The sequence below is a fragment of the Abramis brama genome (genome assembly GCF_963993115.1).
Source record: "Abramis brama genome assembly, chromosome: 2".
In the NCBI taxonomy this organism is placed as follows: Eukaryota; Metazoa; Chordata; class Actinopteri; order Cypriniformes; family Leuciscidae; genus Abramis; species Abramis brama.
Window position 1 is genome coordinate 30,710,457 of NC_139964.1, and position 16,817 is coordinate 30,727,273.

The 16,817-nt window shown below is 36.8% G+C and overlaps 1 protein-coding gene across 3 annotated transcripts in view; it reads left to right on the forward strand.

The window, feature by feature from the left end:
* sorcs1 (sortilin-related VPS10 domain containing receptor 1) overlaps positions 1-16,817 on the forward strand; it is a 218,114-nt gene that overhangs the window by 186,181 nt on the left and 15,116 nt on the right. For all 3 annotated transcript variants that reach the window (XR_014603923.1, XM_084096285.1, XM_084096286.1), the window contains exons 13-19: positions 1,325-1,416; positions 1,686-1,793; positions 2,944-3,061; positions 6,295-6,428; positions 9,865-9,978; positions 12,322-12,493; positions 15,681-15,867. Coding sequence is in view for 2 of the 3 variants with exons in the window: in XM_084096285.1 (XP_083952411.1) it covers positions 1,325-1,416; positions 1,686-1,793; positions 2,944-3,061; positions 6,295-6,428; positions 9,865-9,978; positions 12,322-12,493; positions 15,681-15,867 (925 nt within the window). In the remaining variant the exon portion in view is untranslated. The remainder of the gene's footprint in view (positions 1-1,324; positions 1,417-1,685; positions 1,794-2,943; positions 3,062-6,294; positions 6,429-9,864; positions 9,979-12,321; positions 12,494-15,680; positions 15,868-16,817) is intronic.

Sequence of the window (16,817 nt, forward strand, 5' to 3'; positions counted from 1 at the left end):
ATGATTTCATAAATATGCCGTCCTTATTTATTATAGATTTATGTTGATCAGGGCGACAGGGGTCAGCTGCGTTTCTCGGTTATAATTTCTCCAGTGTGGCTTGTAGCTTGGTTGATCTAACTTTTCCAGTGAGTTCACTGCCAAAGGAAAACAAAGTAAACCCCACACAGTATCCCGCTAACATAAACACTAGCCTCGTAATTAGCCTGTGAAGTACTTAAGCCAATCAGATGGTGTTTTTCTCCACTTAAACGGACTAGCGCTTGCTAAATGCTTGAAGCCCCAAGGCCTAAACTCAACGGGAATTCATATCAGCAAGAATTCACAGCACATACAGGGAAGTTATCGCTGCTCTGGGGCAAACAAATGGAAAATACTAATGAGGGCTTCAATTTTCGGTTCAACTCTGCAGTAGGTCAGCCTAGCATCTGGCAGGATTTTATGCTCTGTAAGGCAATTACATGTTTGCAACCACTAGCAATTCTGTAATGGTGACTGGAGGGGATCATTTGTTTTAGGCATTTTTCGGAGCTCTGTATTTTGAAAAAAGTATATTTTTAGTCTAAGTATATTATAAAGTATATGTACAACAACAAGAAGATTATCACAACGGAATCAAACAGAATGGAACTAGCTTTTGCATTAGATTACAAGAGGGTGACGTTCTAGATGATCACTTACCAGTTCATGTCATTTTATCGAATAGGACAGAATGCTTTAAATGAGGAAAAACAAACTAATATCATAAAACATAATTGAATAATCAGATTGCTAATACTCACTAATCAATCAATCAATCAATGGAACATGTTATTAAGGGCTGAGAAAAAAAAAAAAACATTTATTATAATAGTTGAGACAACATTCCTAAGAAAAAAGGTGTGTGTGTGTGTTTGTGTGTGTTATAATTGTTTAATGTTTTAATTGGAGAAAGAAAAAAAACACACGAAGAAACACCTGAAATAAATTATTTATTATTTATGAATGAATTGCCTGTTTTTCATTTTAGAAGTTTGCATGCTGGTGATATGATAAATATGGCAACATCTTATCAATCCAAAGTATTACCATTATTTAAAACGTACCCCTGTGCGAAAACTAAATAATAATTTTACATTGTATACATTTTTATAATTTATGCAATCCTTCAGCATGTAATGGGAATATCAAAATTAACGGAACAGCATACAATTTATAAATGTATTTACTTACTTACTATGTATTTACTTTATTTATTTATTTGTTTTGGACATCTAGGGCACAAACACACATACATGCACTTTTTTCCCCAAAATGTTTAACAGTTGAACTATGTCTGTTTCAGATATTTGACGAAGAGTACAGTGTTCTGTATCTGGACCAAGGCGGAGCTTTAGTAGCTATTAGACACACCCCTCTTCCCATCAGGCACCTCTGGTAATCCCACGCCAGTATCATTATTAATATGTCATGCATATGTGCATAAAAGATGAGTCAATGCAATCACACCAAGCTGAATCACATAATCAAAGGAAGTGTGAACGTTCTCATTAAACCCAGTAGACTGTGTAATACTTGTGTCTAGTAATCTAGATGAAATGTCGGAAAGGTGCAGTAAAGTTCTGTTTGAATTATTTGCCAGCTGTGTTGCAGTCTTTATTAAACTATATCGTAGTTTCAGGTGTGTGCTGCTGGTTTCTATGCAGGTTGAGCTTTGATGAGGGGAGAGTGTGGAACAAATACAGTTTCACTTCATCTCCCCTGTTCGTGGATGGAGTCTTGGGCGAACCAGGCGAGGAGACGCTCATTATGACGTATGTATTGTGAATATTCAGGACTAATACATTTTGATTGTTCTGGAATGTGAAAATAGTGCTTGATGAAATATGTATCATTATTTTGTATATATAAATACACACACATGCATGTATATATTTAAGAAAAATGTGTTATATAAAATATTTATATTTATATATAATATAAATTATGTATAAATGAATATATATATATATATATATATATACATACATACAGTTTATACATGCAAATATTTCTTACATATATAAATGCATATGTGTGTATTTATATATACAAAATAATTATACACAGGACACACACATATATTATGTAAACACAATATTTTATTTTGGATGTGATTAATCGTTTCCCAAAATAAAATAAAATAATAAAATAAAATAAAATAAAATAAAATAAAATAAAATAAAATAAAATAAAATAAAATAAAATAAAATAAAATAAAATAAAATAAAATAAAATAAAATAAAATAAAATAAAATAAAATATTGTTAACAATAGTGAGTTTACATCTCACAATTTTAACTTACATTTTTTACTTAAGACTTTAAATCCCACAAGTTCTACTTTATTTTCTCATATTTGTGACGTATATGTCACCGTGTGACTTTATGTCCTATTTTAAACTTTCTCAAAATTACCTGTTTTACTTCCACAAGAATAAATTGTAAGCGTTTAAAAGTGTAAATATGAAATGCTTGACGATGCCTGGCGATAAAAAATAAAGCAATGATAAATCAAGTGAGATTTTTATAGACCTTCCAGTATCAAATCACCTATTTTAAAAGAGAAATCTTTAAAAACCATCGTGCCAGTTCTCATTTCACATCATAATCCTCTGAATCCAGCTCAACCTAAAATTATTTTGAGTATTATTTCATGAAGTTTTTCCGTTGTAGGATATTCCTAGATACTTTCTGCTGTCTTTCTGACAGGCCCTAAAAGTGTCACCCTGTTCTTGAGTGTCAAACTCTCTCGATGTGAGTTTCAGACTTTTTGTTGACAGTCTGACGCTGGTTTCCACTGATGTGGTTTGACTCGGATAACATTGCTAAGCATTTCTTTTCCCTGTCTGCTCTACGTGGTTCTAATCATTAGAGTTTGGATATGCCAGACATACAGTGGCTGAAGTTCTGCCTTTGTTTGCAGGATCTTTGGTCATGTCAGTCACCGCTCAGAATGGCAGCTGGTAAAGATAGACTTCAGGTCTATCTTTAACAGAAGATGCATAGAGTCTGACTATGTCCCGTGGGATTTACATGACCAGGTGAGAAATCATTTTATCATCTGGATATCCAATCTGAATACTTGGTTACATCCTTGTTTCACACATAGTTGTATATCAGGTTTACTCTCTTTCTTAGACTGCTGTTTTTTTAAGCATAAAACTTTTGTCAGATTTTCTTTCATCTTTCATGTGGAGTTCATGTGACCTTTGAAAAGTTTGCAAGCTGGAAGGTGTGTCTCATGCAACAGCAACAACAACAACAACAACAACAACAACAAAAAACCCTTTAGATTTGATTAAAAGGTACAAAAAAAATTGCTCCAAGTTCCTTTGGTCTCCTTTGCGACAATCGCACGGCCTCTAAACGAATCTTCCCAGCTTGATGTCCTTAGTGTCCTCAACTCACTTTCTATTATGCATCTCAAGCCTTACATTTAAGGGAGCCCAGTAAAGTTTTGATCAGATACCTTTCTGCTTTGTCATGTCTTTCCACCGTAATAAACCCTCCATTGAGTCCTAAAGATTTAGATCGAACTAAAGAGCGTGTCGCAATGGCTTCTTGTTGTTTGGAACATCTTATGAGATTCCTTCCTAAACTGGTCCTGACATGCTTTCCCAGGATTCGCTCAAAACAAACTCCTGGTTAAACATTAAAGCACGCTAGTGTGATAAACAGTGCAATTTTCTTTCCATATTTTGTTGAATATTGATAAAATTGTCCAGAAATTATGCTTTTTTCACTCAAAAACGGAGGTGCATAAGCTGAGTCTCTTCCAAAAAAGAAATGCAAAACCTGTCCTAATTGAAAGAAAACAAGTTGACTAAAAGATTGAATCCAATATTTGGTGATAATATAACATAAATCAAGTGTAGCATCAGTTCTGTTAGGTCACGTTAGTCAAGCTCACATCAGCTGTCTCTCAGCGGATACATGTCTACCTATAGGAATATGACGCCTATCACTGTATACATATATAAGCTCCTTCAGTATTATCAGCAGCTATTGCGTTTCTCAGGAGCGAATTACCCTCCTCCATCCCCAGCTCCACCTCTCTTCCAGTCAGGATTTGGCATTCTGATTCCCCTTTGAATCAGACTAAATTATCGAATTACGTTGTACATTAAAATATTGACATTAATGATATCTGCAATATATTCTTTTTGGTTCTGTTCTGTTTACCCTAAGGGGGGATATTGTGCTCTTATCCCATGCTAGGCTGCATGGATGCACAGGGAGTTCTTGCCCAGAACAGAACCATACCGCCAATCCTAACTATATGCTGACTGTCAATCGTATTTGGCGATAGTGGTCCTGACAGAACAAGAGATTTATAAGCTATTTTTTACTGGGAACATCTAAGGTGTTACAGGGTTTTCAAGGGTTAAATTTAACTAGCACAAGGCAAGTTTATTTATATAGCACATTTCATACACTATGGCAATTCAAAGTGCTTTACATAGAAAGGAATAAAAATAATCACAAAATAAAAGCAAGGAAAATTAAAACAGTTATTCAAAATGCTTTACATAGAAAGGAATTAAAATATCACACTATGGCAATTCAAAGTGCTTTGCATAGAAAATAAGCACACAATAAAAGCAAGGGGAATTAAAACAGTTATAAAAGGAATGAATTAGAGTAAAATTAAATTAAAGTAGTACAAAGATGATACATAGAATAAGCTTCTCATCTGGCAAAACACCGGTGTATCTTATTTTGCATCTTTCAATTTCCCCAATTAACTGGTTTATGTTTCTCTCTTACCCAATTCTCAGTGCCATTTGAGATCAGTTTAGAATCACAAGGAATAGTACAGTGCAGTCAGTCGGACGTACAGTGGATACTCTGAGATTTTCCCATGATGGTCAGTCTTTTCTGTGGTTTTTCCCTCGGCGCGCCTATATAACTCTAGACGTCTCTAGAGTCTCACCACAGTTTTCCTTTGACCATCATGAGTAAATCCCCCTCAGGTACCTTTAAACAATTTAACACTGGTGTATCATTTTGTACAGCTGCTTGTTATACTGTGATATTATCCCATGTGGATTTTATTGTGTCTGTGGTGATCTTTCGACGCGCCTAAAAAATCTATTTGACGTCTCCAATAGACCCAATTTTTCCCTAAAATCGGACAGGAGGAGCTCTAGGACTGACTCCTTGGGTTCACTGCCCCATCAGTCCGCGCCCCCCAAAAAAAACATTTGTTCGGAAGCTCTAGGGATGAAGTCGATCCAGTCCGCACTCCACAGAACCTCGAGTTTAATTGACACATCAAACTCGCTACTCCACCACAGACCCAGGTCATCAGCATGGTTTCATCTCTCAATTTCTCCAATTAAGTAATTTATGTTTGTCTCTTATCCAAATATGGAAATTGGAAGGTTGTTTCTGCCAGGGAATAAAAAATTAAACAATATTTTTTTTTTTCTCTATCCCACAATTCGGACTTTAATACTTGCAAATGTGAGTCTCACAATTCTGAGAAAAAAAAAGAATTGCAAAAAATATTCTCACAATTGCATGTTTATATCCCACAATTCTAAAGGGGGGAAAAAAATCACAATTGCGAGAAATAAAGTTAGAATTGCAAAAAAAAATTCCACGCAATTTTGCGAGTTTATATCTCACAATTAAGACTTTCTAAGACTCAATTGTGTTTATATCACAGTTTTCATAAATAAAAAAAACGAGAAATAATGTCAGAATTGCGATAGTTTCTCATGAGCACGTGAAAGTCTGTATATTTTTATTTTTGCAAAGGTCCCTTTAGGGGCTCCGTAGAATTGCGACTATATATCTCACATTTCTGAGGAAAAAAGGAAAAATCTGAATTGTGAGATAAAGTCGCAATTATCTTTTTATATATTTATTTTTTATATTATGTTGTGGCAGAAACAAGCTTTGAAACAAATCCGATGCCCGAAATAAAACTGTACTATTTGGATAGCAGAAATGTGAGTGAGAGGTATAATACCCTGAAACCTTTCACAAAATGAACTCTGCAGAGTTTGGATGTGAGATATGAAATATAGAACAACGTAGTACAATGAGTGGAAACATTTTTTTTCTCTCTTCCTATTTTCTCTCATCTTCCTTCCAGTCTCTCTTTTTTCTAAATTCAGGGTGATACACACATGCGTCATTGTTATGAATTATTCATGCGAGAACTAAAATAAACCTGAATGAGAATGCTGTATGCCAATTTTATTGTAGAAAATGTGTATGTGTAGGCATGTACTGTATGTATATGTTGTTGAAATCCTCCTTGCAGGGTGAACGCTGCCTCATGGGAGTCAAAAGAGTCTACCGAAAGCTGAAGGCCATAGCAAGGTGTGTTATGGGTAAAACCTACTCTGTCACGATGATTTCCGAGCCGTGTGACTGCACTGAGTCGGACTTTGAATGGTAAGCAAACAAATGGTTTTCTTCTAAGATTCAGGCTATGTTCTAAAACGAATTTGTACGAATTAGGAAAAGGTGGCTAATTCATACGAATTCATACGACCTCACTCGTACGAATTCGTACGATTTGTCTAAACCCCAGTGATGCTTAGGTTTAGGGGCGGGGTCAGGGGTAGGTAATTCGTACGAATTCATACGAATTGGGCAACTCGTAAAATATATGTGCGATTTAGCAAAAATCGTACAAATTCGTACGAGTGAGGTCGTATGAATTCGTACGAATTAGCCACCTCGTAAAATACGTACGAATTGCCCTGAGATTGGGTTGTGTAAAACATATTGAGCTACTTTGCTGTAGCAGATACTTGCTCAGTAAGATAATAATAATAAAAATGATATTTTAATTCAACAAGGACACGTTCAACTGATCAAATATGACAGTAAAGACATTTACAATGTTACAAAAGATTTATATTTCAAATAAATTATCTTTTGCTAGTTTTATTAATCAAATAACCGTGAAAACCCTGTTTTCACAAACATTTTCAACAATGATAATAATAAGAAATGTTTCTTGAGCAGTTAATCAGCATATTAAAATTATTTCTGAAGAATATGATGCTTCACTGAAGACATGTGACACTGAAGACTGGTGTAATAATGCTGAATATTCAGCTTTGCATCACAGGAATAAATTATGTTTCAAAATAGATTCAAATAAAAAAAGTTATTTTAAACTGTAATAATTGTTCACAATATTAATGTTTTTTTTTTCTTCTTCAAATAAATGCAGCCTTTGTAAGCTAAGGAAGAGACTTTCAAAAACCTTTTAAAAAAATATTACTGACTCAAAACTTTTGAACAGTAGTGCATGTCAACAGTCTAAGGAAATTTTAGGATAAGGATCTGAGACAAAGTTAATGCTTAAAGTCCCCCTGTAGTCAATAATTGTATCTCTAAAAACTCACCTTTGAACACCAAAATGACATATTTAAAAGTTTTTTTCCTTGAAAAAAACGTCTTCATGCCTTAAAATAGCTTGAATGTAACTCTACACCCTTGCCTCATTTAGTATACGTGGTTCTATGAATATGCAAATTAGCCCCGCCTCCACTCACTCACACCAGCTCAGAGATCCACTCGTTGATGAGTATCTCAATGTATCTCTGATCACACATATTGACAGGATTGGTTACAAGGTAGTTTCTGACATCATAAACAGCAGCGATTTCAAACCGCGTTTTTGAGACTGTCTTTGGTTCACTGCAGTTTTAAGGAGAAAACACTCAGCAATGGTGTTGACTTGTGAATTTGCACATGGTTTGTCTTAAAAGCATATTAAAAACAACACATAGACATATAAACAACATTAAAAGCTTGATTTTCACCACAGGGGGACTTTAAATGAATCATTGCTGAAATCTCCATTAAGTCTCCGGAGCAATGAAAGAGAAATGTTGACCAATTTTAATTTTGCATTGTAGCCAGTATTTTATTAAGACAGAATAAAGGAATAGTTGTGGCTAGTCCTCATCAGATTAGCATTGCAGAAGAGAAGATTTTTGCTACAGTATGTGGAAACCGGTCAAGCTGCGTAAAAACAGAGATAGATTGAAATTGACGTGTTTCTTCTTGAAAATACGTAGTCCCTCAGTGGTACTGTTCCATCTGTCACCACCACCCTTTCTTCTGTAGGATTTCATGCCTCGCGCTTTGCGGCTTAAACCCTCCATTTGTATTCCTGACACTCCTCCTCGTCATGTAAATGTGGCCTCTCCCTTCATTTCCCCCTGAATTATCAAAGTTATTAATGTCGCCGTTCTGGAAAGTTCCAAATTTGCAGGCCCCTCGAGGCCGCGTGGAACAAGTGTGAAGTTGTTAATCAGGCAGTGAAACGCTGTGCGTTTACCAACACAAACTGGCTGCATCTGTGGAACTTGTGGTAATTAGTGTAATTTGTTTTCTTGATTGGGGTGTTGAGTTGCATTGTTGGACAAACAACTTTGGCTTTTGTTGTCTGACGGTTAGGTCTAAAAATGTAGAAAATGTAGGTGTTAATTATTTTTGGATGCAAGTATTTTTCTTCAGCTGTCAAAAATTGTTATGCCGTTGAATTCAAACATATTAAACTTCTCTTCAGTTCAGCCCAATCATTTTCTATAGGGTTCAGGTCAGGGACTGGAATGGCCATTGCAGATGCAAACAAAAATGGGTCACTGAGCACAAAACCAAGCATCTGCAATGGCCATCCCAGTCCCTGACCTGAACCCTATAGAAAATGAGTGGGCTGAACTGAAGAGAAGCAGCGGCAACACGGTTCTGGGAATCTGAAGGATCTGGAGAGATTCTGTATGGAGGAATGCTCTCTGATCTCTTGTTAGATGTTCTCCAAACTCATCAGGCATTAGAGGAGAAGACTCAGAGCTGCTATCTTGGAAAAAGGAAGTTACAAAAAGTATTTAATAAAAGGGGGAAAATAATTGTTCCCAATATGTTTTGGAGAAAAACATTTATTTCATAATGTGAAATAATTCTGACCATATTTATTAATTTTCTTGACAAATTAATTATACGTTGTTGTTTTTTTGCCAGTTCAAGCACTAGCATCTGTTATTCATGTCAACATTTAATAACTAATAATCTAGAGATAAAATGAACATATGTTTGAATTCAACGGCATAAAAAATGTTGACAGCAGAAGAAAAATACTTGCATCCAAAAATAATTAACACCTACATTTTCTACATTTTTACCAAGGGAGCAAATAATTCTGACCAGCACTATATATATATATATATATATATATATATATATATATATAGTGCTGGTCAGAATTATTTGCCCCCTTGGTAAATATATTATAATTAAAATATTCATTATTTATTCCATTTCAATCATTATAATGTAGACATAACATGTACTAATACAGCTAATATAACTAATTCCACATAATGGTGAAAAGTATTCAGTCTAATTAATCATAGCTGGGTGATTATAACATTCTGACCTCTTGTATTAAATTCAATATTATTTCTCATTATAAATACTATCTTTGAAAAAAAAAAAGGCAGGATTTTTTTTTTATTAGTCTGTGAGTTATGAAAGACAAATGTTATGATGGCCTTCTCCAGTAATGATGAATGACAGACCAGTGGGATTTTATCTTAGTGGTTTGAGATCTGGGTTTAGTGACTGAAAGGTTGTAGGTTCAAGCCCTGCAATGAAATATCATAATTGAGTCCTGGTGATGAAAGCACTTGAACCTGAGTTCCTTCAGGGGATCTTACAGTGCTAATTCTGCTAGTTGTTTTTAAGAAAAGTGAGTTAAAATGACCTATTAGTAATTAGAAGTCAATGATCCTATAAACAATAAATGGAGGACTGATAGGTTTTGTGGTCCCAGTGTTCTAACCAAGTGTTTTTTTGTTTTTTGTTACAGTGATTATGGTTTCGAGAGAAAGACTGATGGGAAATGTACTCCAGCATTCTGGTTCCCCCCCTCCTCCATGTCTCGGACCTGTATCACAGAACACACGTTCCTCAACAGCACTGGGTGAGATCTTGGGAGACGCATGCATCTTACCATTTAAAGTGATTTACACATGCAGAACATGTTCCTGGATCAATAATGACTGGTTTATGGTAATGTTGTTCCAGGAATATGTCTAATTTGTTTTTATGTGAATTAATTTGTGCTGCTTTTCTAATCAGACGTCACTTACGTTGTATCTAGGAGCAGAAAATGATCAATTAGGGGTTATATATTTACGTAATTGGATAGTTAAGATATGTTCGGCATTAAACGGACGTTGTAGTAATCTTTTCTTCACTATTGTTATGTATATCTGAGTAAAACAACTTCTTGAACAAGAAAAAATGTAGGGCAGGACATGATTCTATTCCTCAGGAACTGATTGGATGGTTGTGGTTTGCTATTGGTCGATCTTATGCGGGTGACAGGTTGATCCCGCCCACTCGCCAGTAAACACGTCATCAGAGAAGAGAAGATTACAAGGGCACATGAATTTAAAATAAAATAATGATGCGCACAAATAAATCATTTATTATAAACACTGCAATATTCCATAAAAAAAAGAAATTGTCCGTTTAGATTTTTATACTGAATTTAATTAATTAAAAAACTGTTCCACTCATAAATTGTTTATTATTGATGAAGAGCATCTCTGTACATTTACAGTAGATATCCAGATATATATATATATATATATATATATATATATATATACAGGGAACTACACTGCGACCAAAATGGTTGCATATGCGACCTTTTGAAATGCCATTGCGACCCTAATTTTTAATGGGTCGCAAATGTATCACTGATTATTTTTGTACCTATGTTTTAGGCAATATGCTATGATTTACTATGAGCATTTATTAAAACAGAAATGTGTATTTTAAGAATACGTTTTATAACGTGCTCTCAGCATTCAACACATCAAGTTTGCTTCAGCCCCGCGACCTTTACTTAGATTAAAACGTACCATTGTATCAGTGCTGCGCGAGCTAGCTCTCTCTCTCAAAACACGGACGCGTGCACACAGAGAGAGAAGATAATTGTAAAATGAAAATTGACGGGCTATAGTTTAAATTTTGTTCTTGCTTGTTTTTTTTTTCTGTCAAAATGTCAGAAAGCATTTTGTATTATCCATCCGTGTTTTTAAAATTCGTTAAATGACGGACGTACTGTTAACACAGCCCTCGTTATATGTCGGATTCGTCTAACTTATACTTGATATTATTTTTAGAATAAGTGAATCGTTATGCTATTATTGGACTCCTTCATTGTCAACTGTTTTCTATAAATATGTTTGTACTGGCTAACATTTATTCAGCTAATGCGTGTCCTGTTTAAAATGTGCAATGTTCAAACGCAAAGACAGCACGCCACAAATAGAAGCCCTTTTCCCTGTGCTATTTAGTATCATATTTGGATATTGGAATAATAAATTAAGTAGCCTATCTTAATTGTACACAATGTTCCTGTTTTTTTGTTTTTTTTACTGTTTTCTAGGGGTTTCTTAATGTTAGACAAGTTGACCAGCACACATTATATGCAATGCAATATAATGCATGTGTGTCCTATGTGTGACATATTTTGCACACAGGTAAAGGTGCCCAATATCAGTCATTTTTAAAGTAAAAAAAAAAAAAAGTGTTTACAACAAGTGTTTTGGAAAATATCTCTTTATTTGATTATCAGTAAATTTGTTTTCTATACAGAGATATCGGTATCGGCCATAACAGCAATATTAATATCGGTTATCTGTATCGCCCACAATTTTCACATCTGTGCATCACTACTTAAGAGTTCAGGAGTCTGCCCATCTGTGCCAACCATAGCATGTTGAAATCCATTTTGCACTTTATTGTGTACTGTATTTTCTATTGCAGTAAATCTATCCCAACCAATGTTAAAGAAAACAAAAACAAGAAGGCATGTGGTTTAAAAGATGGCAAGTAAAATAAAAAGCACATCTGTATGCAATAGTTTCATTATTGTTCATTATTATCCAGAGCGGCTTACTATAAATAATTTGTGCGACCAAATCATGTTTTGCGCCAGTAACTGAAAAAGTTAGTAGCGCAAGTGCCACCAATGGAAAAGGCTATGTAGTTCCCTGATATATATATATATATATATATATATATATATATATATATATATATATATATATACAGATTTTAGATCGCTAAGAAAGCTTGTGTGTGTGAGAGATTTTTAATGAAAAAATTCACCATCTGTATTCTCAAATGATTTTGATGTGACTCATTAGACATTTTGTGTGTTTTCACTGTCACAGATAAGCACACTAATTTAATCGTTTTGAGAATAGGTTTTAATGGGAATGCGTTTTATGCGTATGTGTGTGTGCAGGTACAGAAAGGTGGTGTCTAACAACTGCACCGGTGGGGTGATGGAGCAGTACATGGCTCGTAGGCAGCTGTGCCCTAGCCAGGCTCCCCGCGGCCTCCACTTAGTGACCAGCGAAGGGAAGCTAACAGCTACTCTGGCCAGCAACGTCACCTTACTTGTGTTCCTGGAGGAGGTACAGACAGATTCAGTGTTCCCTGCACTGCTTTTCACTGACAAAATCATATGTTTCTTTTGCTGAAATATTTCAAATAGCATCTAACTCCTATTAGCGCAAAGTAAACAAAGGTACTGTTATTTCCTCTGCCTTGAAATACTGTTTTCTATTTTAATATATTTTGGGATGCAAAGCTGAATTTTCAGCATCATTACTCTAGTCTTCAGTGTAAGATGATCCTTCAGAAATCATTCTAATATGATGATTTGCTGCTCAAGAAATATTTTGAAACATGTTTAAAACTGTCACTGTCCTGTTTAGGGTACATTTACACGACAACGATGTACTTGAAACAGAAACGTTTTTCCTTGGCATTTTTCGCATACAGATGACAACGTTGTCAAAACAACCCATTCACACGGATCCGCGAAAATTATTAAAAAAGCTGTATTATTCATTCCTGGCCAGTAGGTGGCGATGTCACTTTGTAAAGAAAAAATACGTGACCGTTTTCACAAAAAAATATTTATTCTAGTTTCATGTATTCTTTTTTATCAACACTTAAATATGGGTAAATTAAAAAAAAAAACAAAAAAAACATTTTGAGCAAAAAGCTGAGAAAATCACGTTTTTGTCAAAGACTACATCTGGAACGTATTTAGAGCGATGATCAAAACACAAATGGAGAAGATCAAATCCATCAACAGCCCCAAAGCTTTCACAGTCCTAGACCTCATCCTTGATCGACATTTCATTCAATAACATTTGCCAGTTTTGATTTATATGCTTTTGAATATTGGTGATTGCGTTATTTTACATATGCATATGATTACATATGCTATCGCTTGTTTCTGCTGCTTCTTCACCTGTGTTTTGATCGGGAGATTCAGTACTCTTTCAGAAGATGTGTAATAGCGCCCCCTACTGTATAACAGTAAAAACAAGGAAAGCCAGAAAATTCCGTCAATGGCGGGGAAGCGTTTTCTCACAAATGAAGGAAATTTCCGGCAATGGCGGGGAAAGAGTTAAATGCCCCCTTTTTTTCAATCTTACTGACCCCAAACTTTTGAACGGTAGTGGGTTTACTCCAATTAAAAAATGTAAACTGGTTTGTGAAGTTATATTGAATCTACTGATAACCCCCAAAGAACAGAGATAATTCTCATCCTTACCATAAAATAGGCATGTTTTATGTTTGAGATTTGAGAAGTTCTGAGATGCGCGGTTGGCGGTTACAGCCGCGGATAAACCGCGGAACGGGCGGATGACGTGATGAAAAATAATATTTTAATTAAATTCAGGCGGGTGGCGGGCGGTTGAACCAATCAAATGAAAAATATATGTATACACCAATCAGCGGATGGCGGGCGGGTGCGGTTTTGAAAATTGGTCAAAAACGTTGGTGCGGATGGATGGCGGATGGATGATGAGTTTTGTGATGCGGTTGCGGATGAAATAATAGCCCATCCGCGCATCTCTATTGAGAACTTCTTTGAGAGCGTTTTGCCTGCACAAGAGCAATGTTTTCCCATGGTAGATCTCCGCTCTGGGCAGCGAAGACGCCCTCCAAAGCAGATGAACGTCTCGGTTACGTATGTAACCCTCGTTCCCTGAAGGAGGGGACGGCGACGTAGTCGACGTGACGACTGATTGGGATCACGCTTAGGGAGCCTGTCATCTTCGAGTATTGAAAAAATGAGCCAATGCACACATTGGTGTGCGAGCTTTGCATCCACGCTCAGCGGAGCCCGGAGTCAGTGGTTGGGGACTACGTCTCCGTTCCCTACATACGCAACCGAGACGTTCCCTTTCAGTTGCTCATGTTCGACGTAGTCCCTATACGTAGTCCCTATACGTAGTTCGACGATCCCTATTAAAACGCCACTAGTGTTGCCACCTTCTAGTGCCTAGACAAAAGCCTCCTGATCCCCCCGCATTATTGAGGTGGAGAAAGGACAGGGCTTAGGCCAGGGAAGTCACTGCTGTTCCGCAAGACCCACTCAGTAAGACTTGTTAACACTGGGAAAGCGTGCCCTTTCGTTGGAAAGGAATAGGCTGCGGAAGCAACATCCTGCCCGTAGGGAGGTTTACATGTGGAGGATACACATATGGACTAGGCGTTACCGGGCAGTACAACATATGGGATGTCACTGAGGTGGCTCCAGCCTATAACAGGGGGTAGACACACCGGTCAGTGACGCAGACGGGGCTCTGCCAAGGGAAAGACACGAGCTCTGCAGGAGCGGACGGGACAGAGAAAAGCCAGGGCTGGGTCTGGCTCCTCCAGGGCAGCGCTTGCAGGTTCACCACCTGGTCACTTTTAAGGGGAGAGGTAGGAACTTTGGGCACATATCCAGACCGGGGTCTCAGGATAACGTGATAGTTAACTAGCCCAAATTCCAGGCACGATTCGTTGACCGAAAATGTATGCAAGTCCCCTACCCTCTTGATAGAGGCCAAGCAAGCAGGAGAACTGTTTTTAAAGACAGAACTTTTAACTCAGCTCCCAAGAGGGTATAGAGGGGGCGCGAGGTGGATTCAGTCTCCTCGCACCCCTCAGGAACCTGACGATCAAGTCGTACTTTCCCACGGATTTCCATCCACTGCATCGTGATGTGCGCAAATACTTTCTTCGCCCTCAACCGGCCGTCAGACAAACAAACACAAAAAGGAATGCTGTTAAAACAGCAGCTGAGAGCTCAGAAGGCTCGCGACCACTGCTGCACTCGCGCTGTAGAACCACCAGCTCCGGTAGAGACTTCCAGAAGAAGCACCGACACACTCGTCAACACTCTTCAGAGACACCGTCATGAAAACCGATCGGCTCCAAAGCTAAAGACAAGTGGCGCGTGCATCCACTTCCGTATTTATACCCGCACTGCGGGGCGGAGCGTGGATGCAAAGCTTGCACGCCAATGTGTGCATTGGCTCGTTTTATCAATACCCGAAGATGACAGGCTCCCTAAGCGTGATTCCAATCAGTCGACGACTGAAAGGGAACTGACAGCTGAATGAATCGTACTCAGAGCTTTGGCAATGTCGTAGTCAGGAACAGGTTTTGGCTCCTGCCTAGAAAAAAAAAATTCAGAAAGAACTCTAACTAAAGAACATTTTTGAGATTCGCCAGCAAAACCAGCCCGGCTGTTTGTTTTTTGTTTTTTCAGTCAGACTCAATGATGTTTCATGTTATTACCTTTTTCCTCAGGGTGATGGATCGAAAACCAGCATCACAGTGGATTTCGGTGATGGAAACGCCTTCACCTACTCCAACGTGAGCTCTATTGAAGATGGCATTAAACACATCTACAAGAATGTGGGAATCTACCGAGTGTCAGCCACGGCGGAGAACAGTCTGGGCTCTGAAACTGTGCTCCTCTTCCTACACATTACATGTAAGCCAAGATGTGGGAGGGCGAGTAACAATATGCATAACAGACAGCCATATCGTATTCCACTTTTATATCCTTAATGTATTTTAAAGACCTACTGGGTCTGAGCACTCTGAACTCATTTATGTTTTATTGACCAGAAAGATCTCATTTGGCCTTGGTCATATTGCACTCCACATTAAGTGATATAGATTTCAAGCTCATAGTCTCTAACTGGACCACCAGATTAAAATCATCCCTTTTAATTATTGCCGAGAGACACTTTAGTGTACGATAAAGGTCTTGAGGATGCAAAGTATCATACAGGTCTGATGAACTTTACTTAGTGGTAACTTTATAATTAACAGCTATAAAACTGTAGAATTTAATTCTAAAACTAAAGACTTCATTCTTTTCAGTATGACAGATTTACTTTTACACAACGTACCAATTTTATACTGGAGAGATTTTTTGTTTTGTTTTTTAAATACAATGTATTCAGACATATTTCTCTGCTGGTTTTTCGCATATATAGTAGGGAAGTATTCGATTCTGGATGCAGTGACAGTGTGCCTAGTTTAGTCTGATTCCCTAACAATTAACTCTAATGAGTCGATTCTGTTTAGTGAATCAAATACATACAACACAACCTCGATAGTCCGATTCACAAATGAATCTCTTATAAGTCCGTTTTTTTTCCTCAATAAATTAAAACCATACAGCACAGACCGTGTGGTCTGATTTCCAAACAAATGACTCTTATACAGTATATGATTGTTTTTAAGTGAATCAAACACATACAGTTTACAATTTACTGTTGTGTTGTAATTAAAGCTCCTTCATATGAAAATGCTTAGTACACATTATGAGTAGTATTTTATTAAAATAAATAAATGAATGGTTACAGTTTATTTCTATAGTCTTCTAACTGCAAGTAATTTTTCAACTACATATCAGTAAACTCTCATTAATGT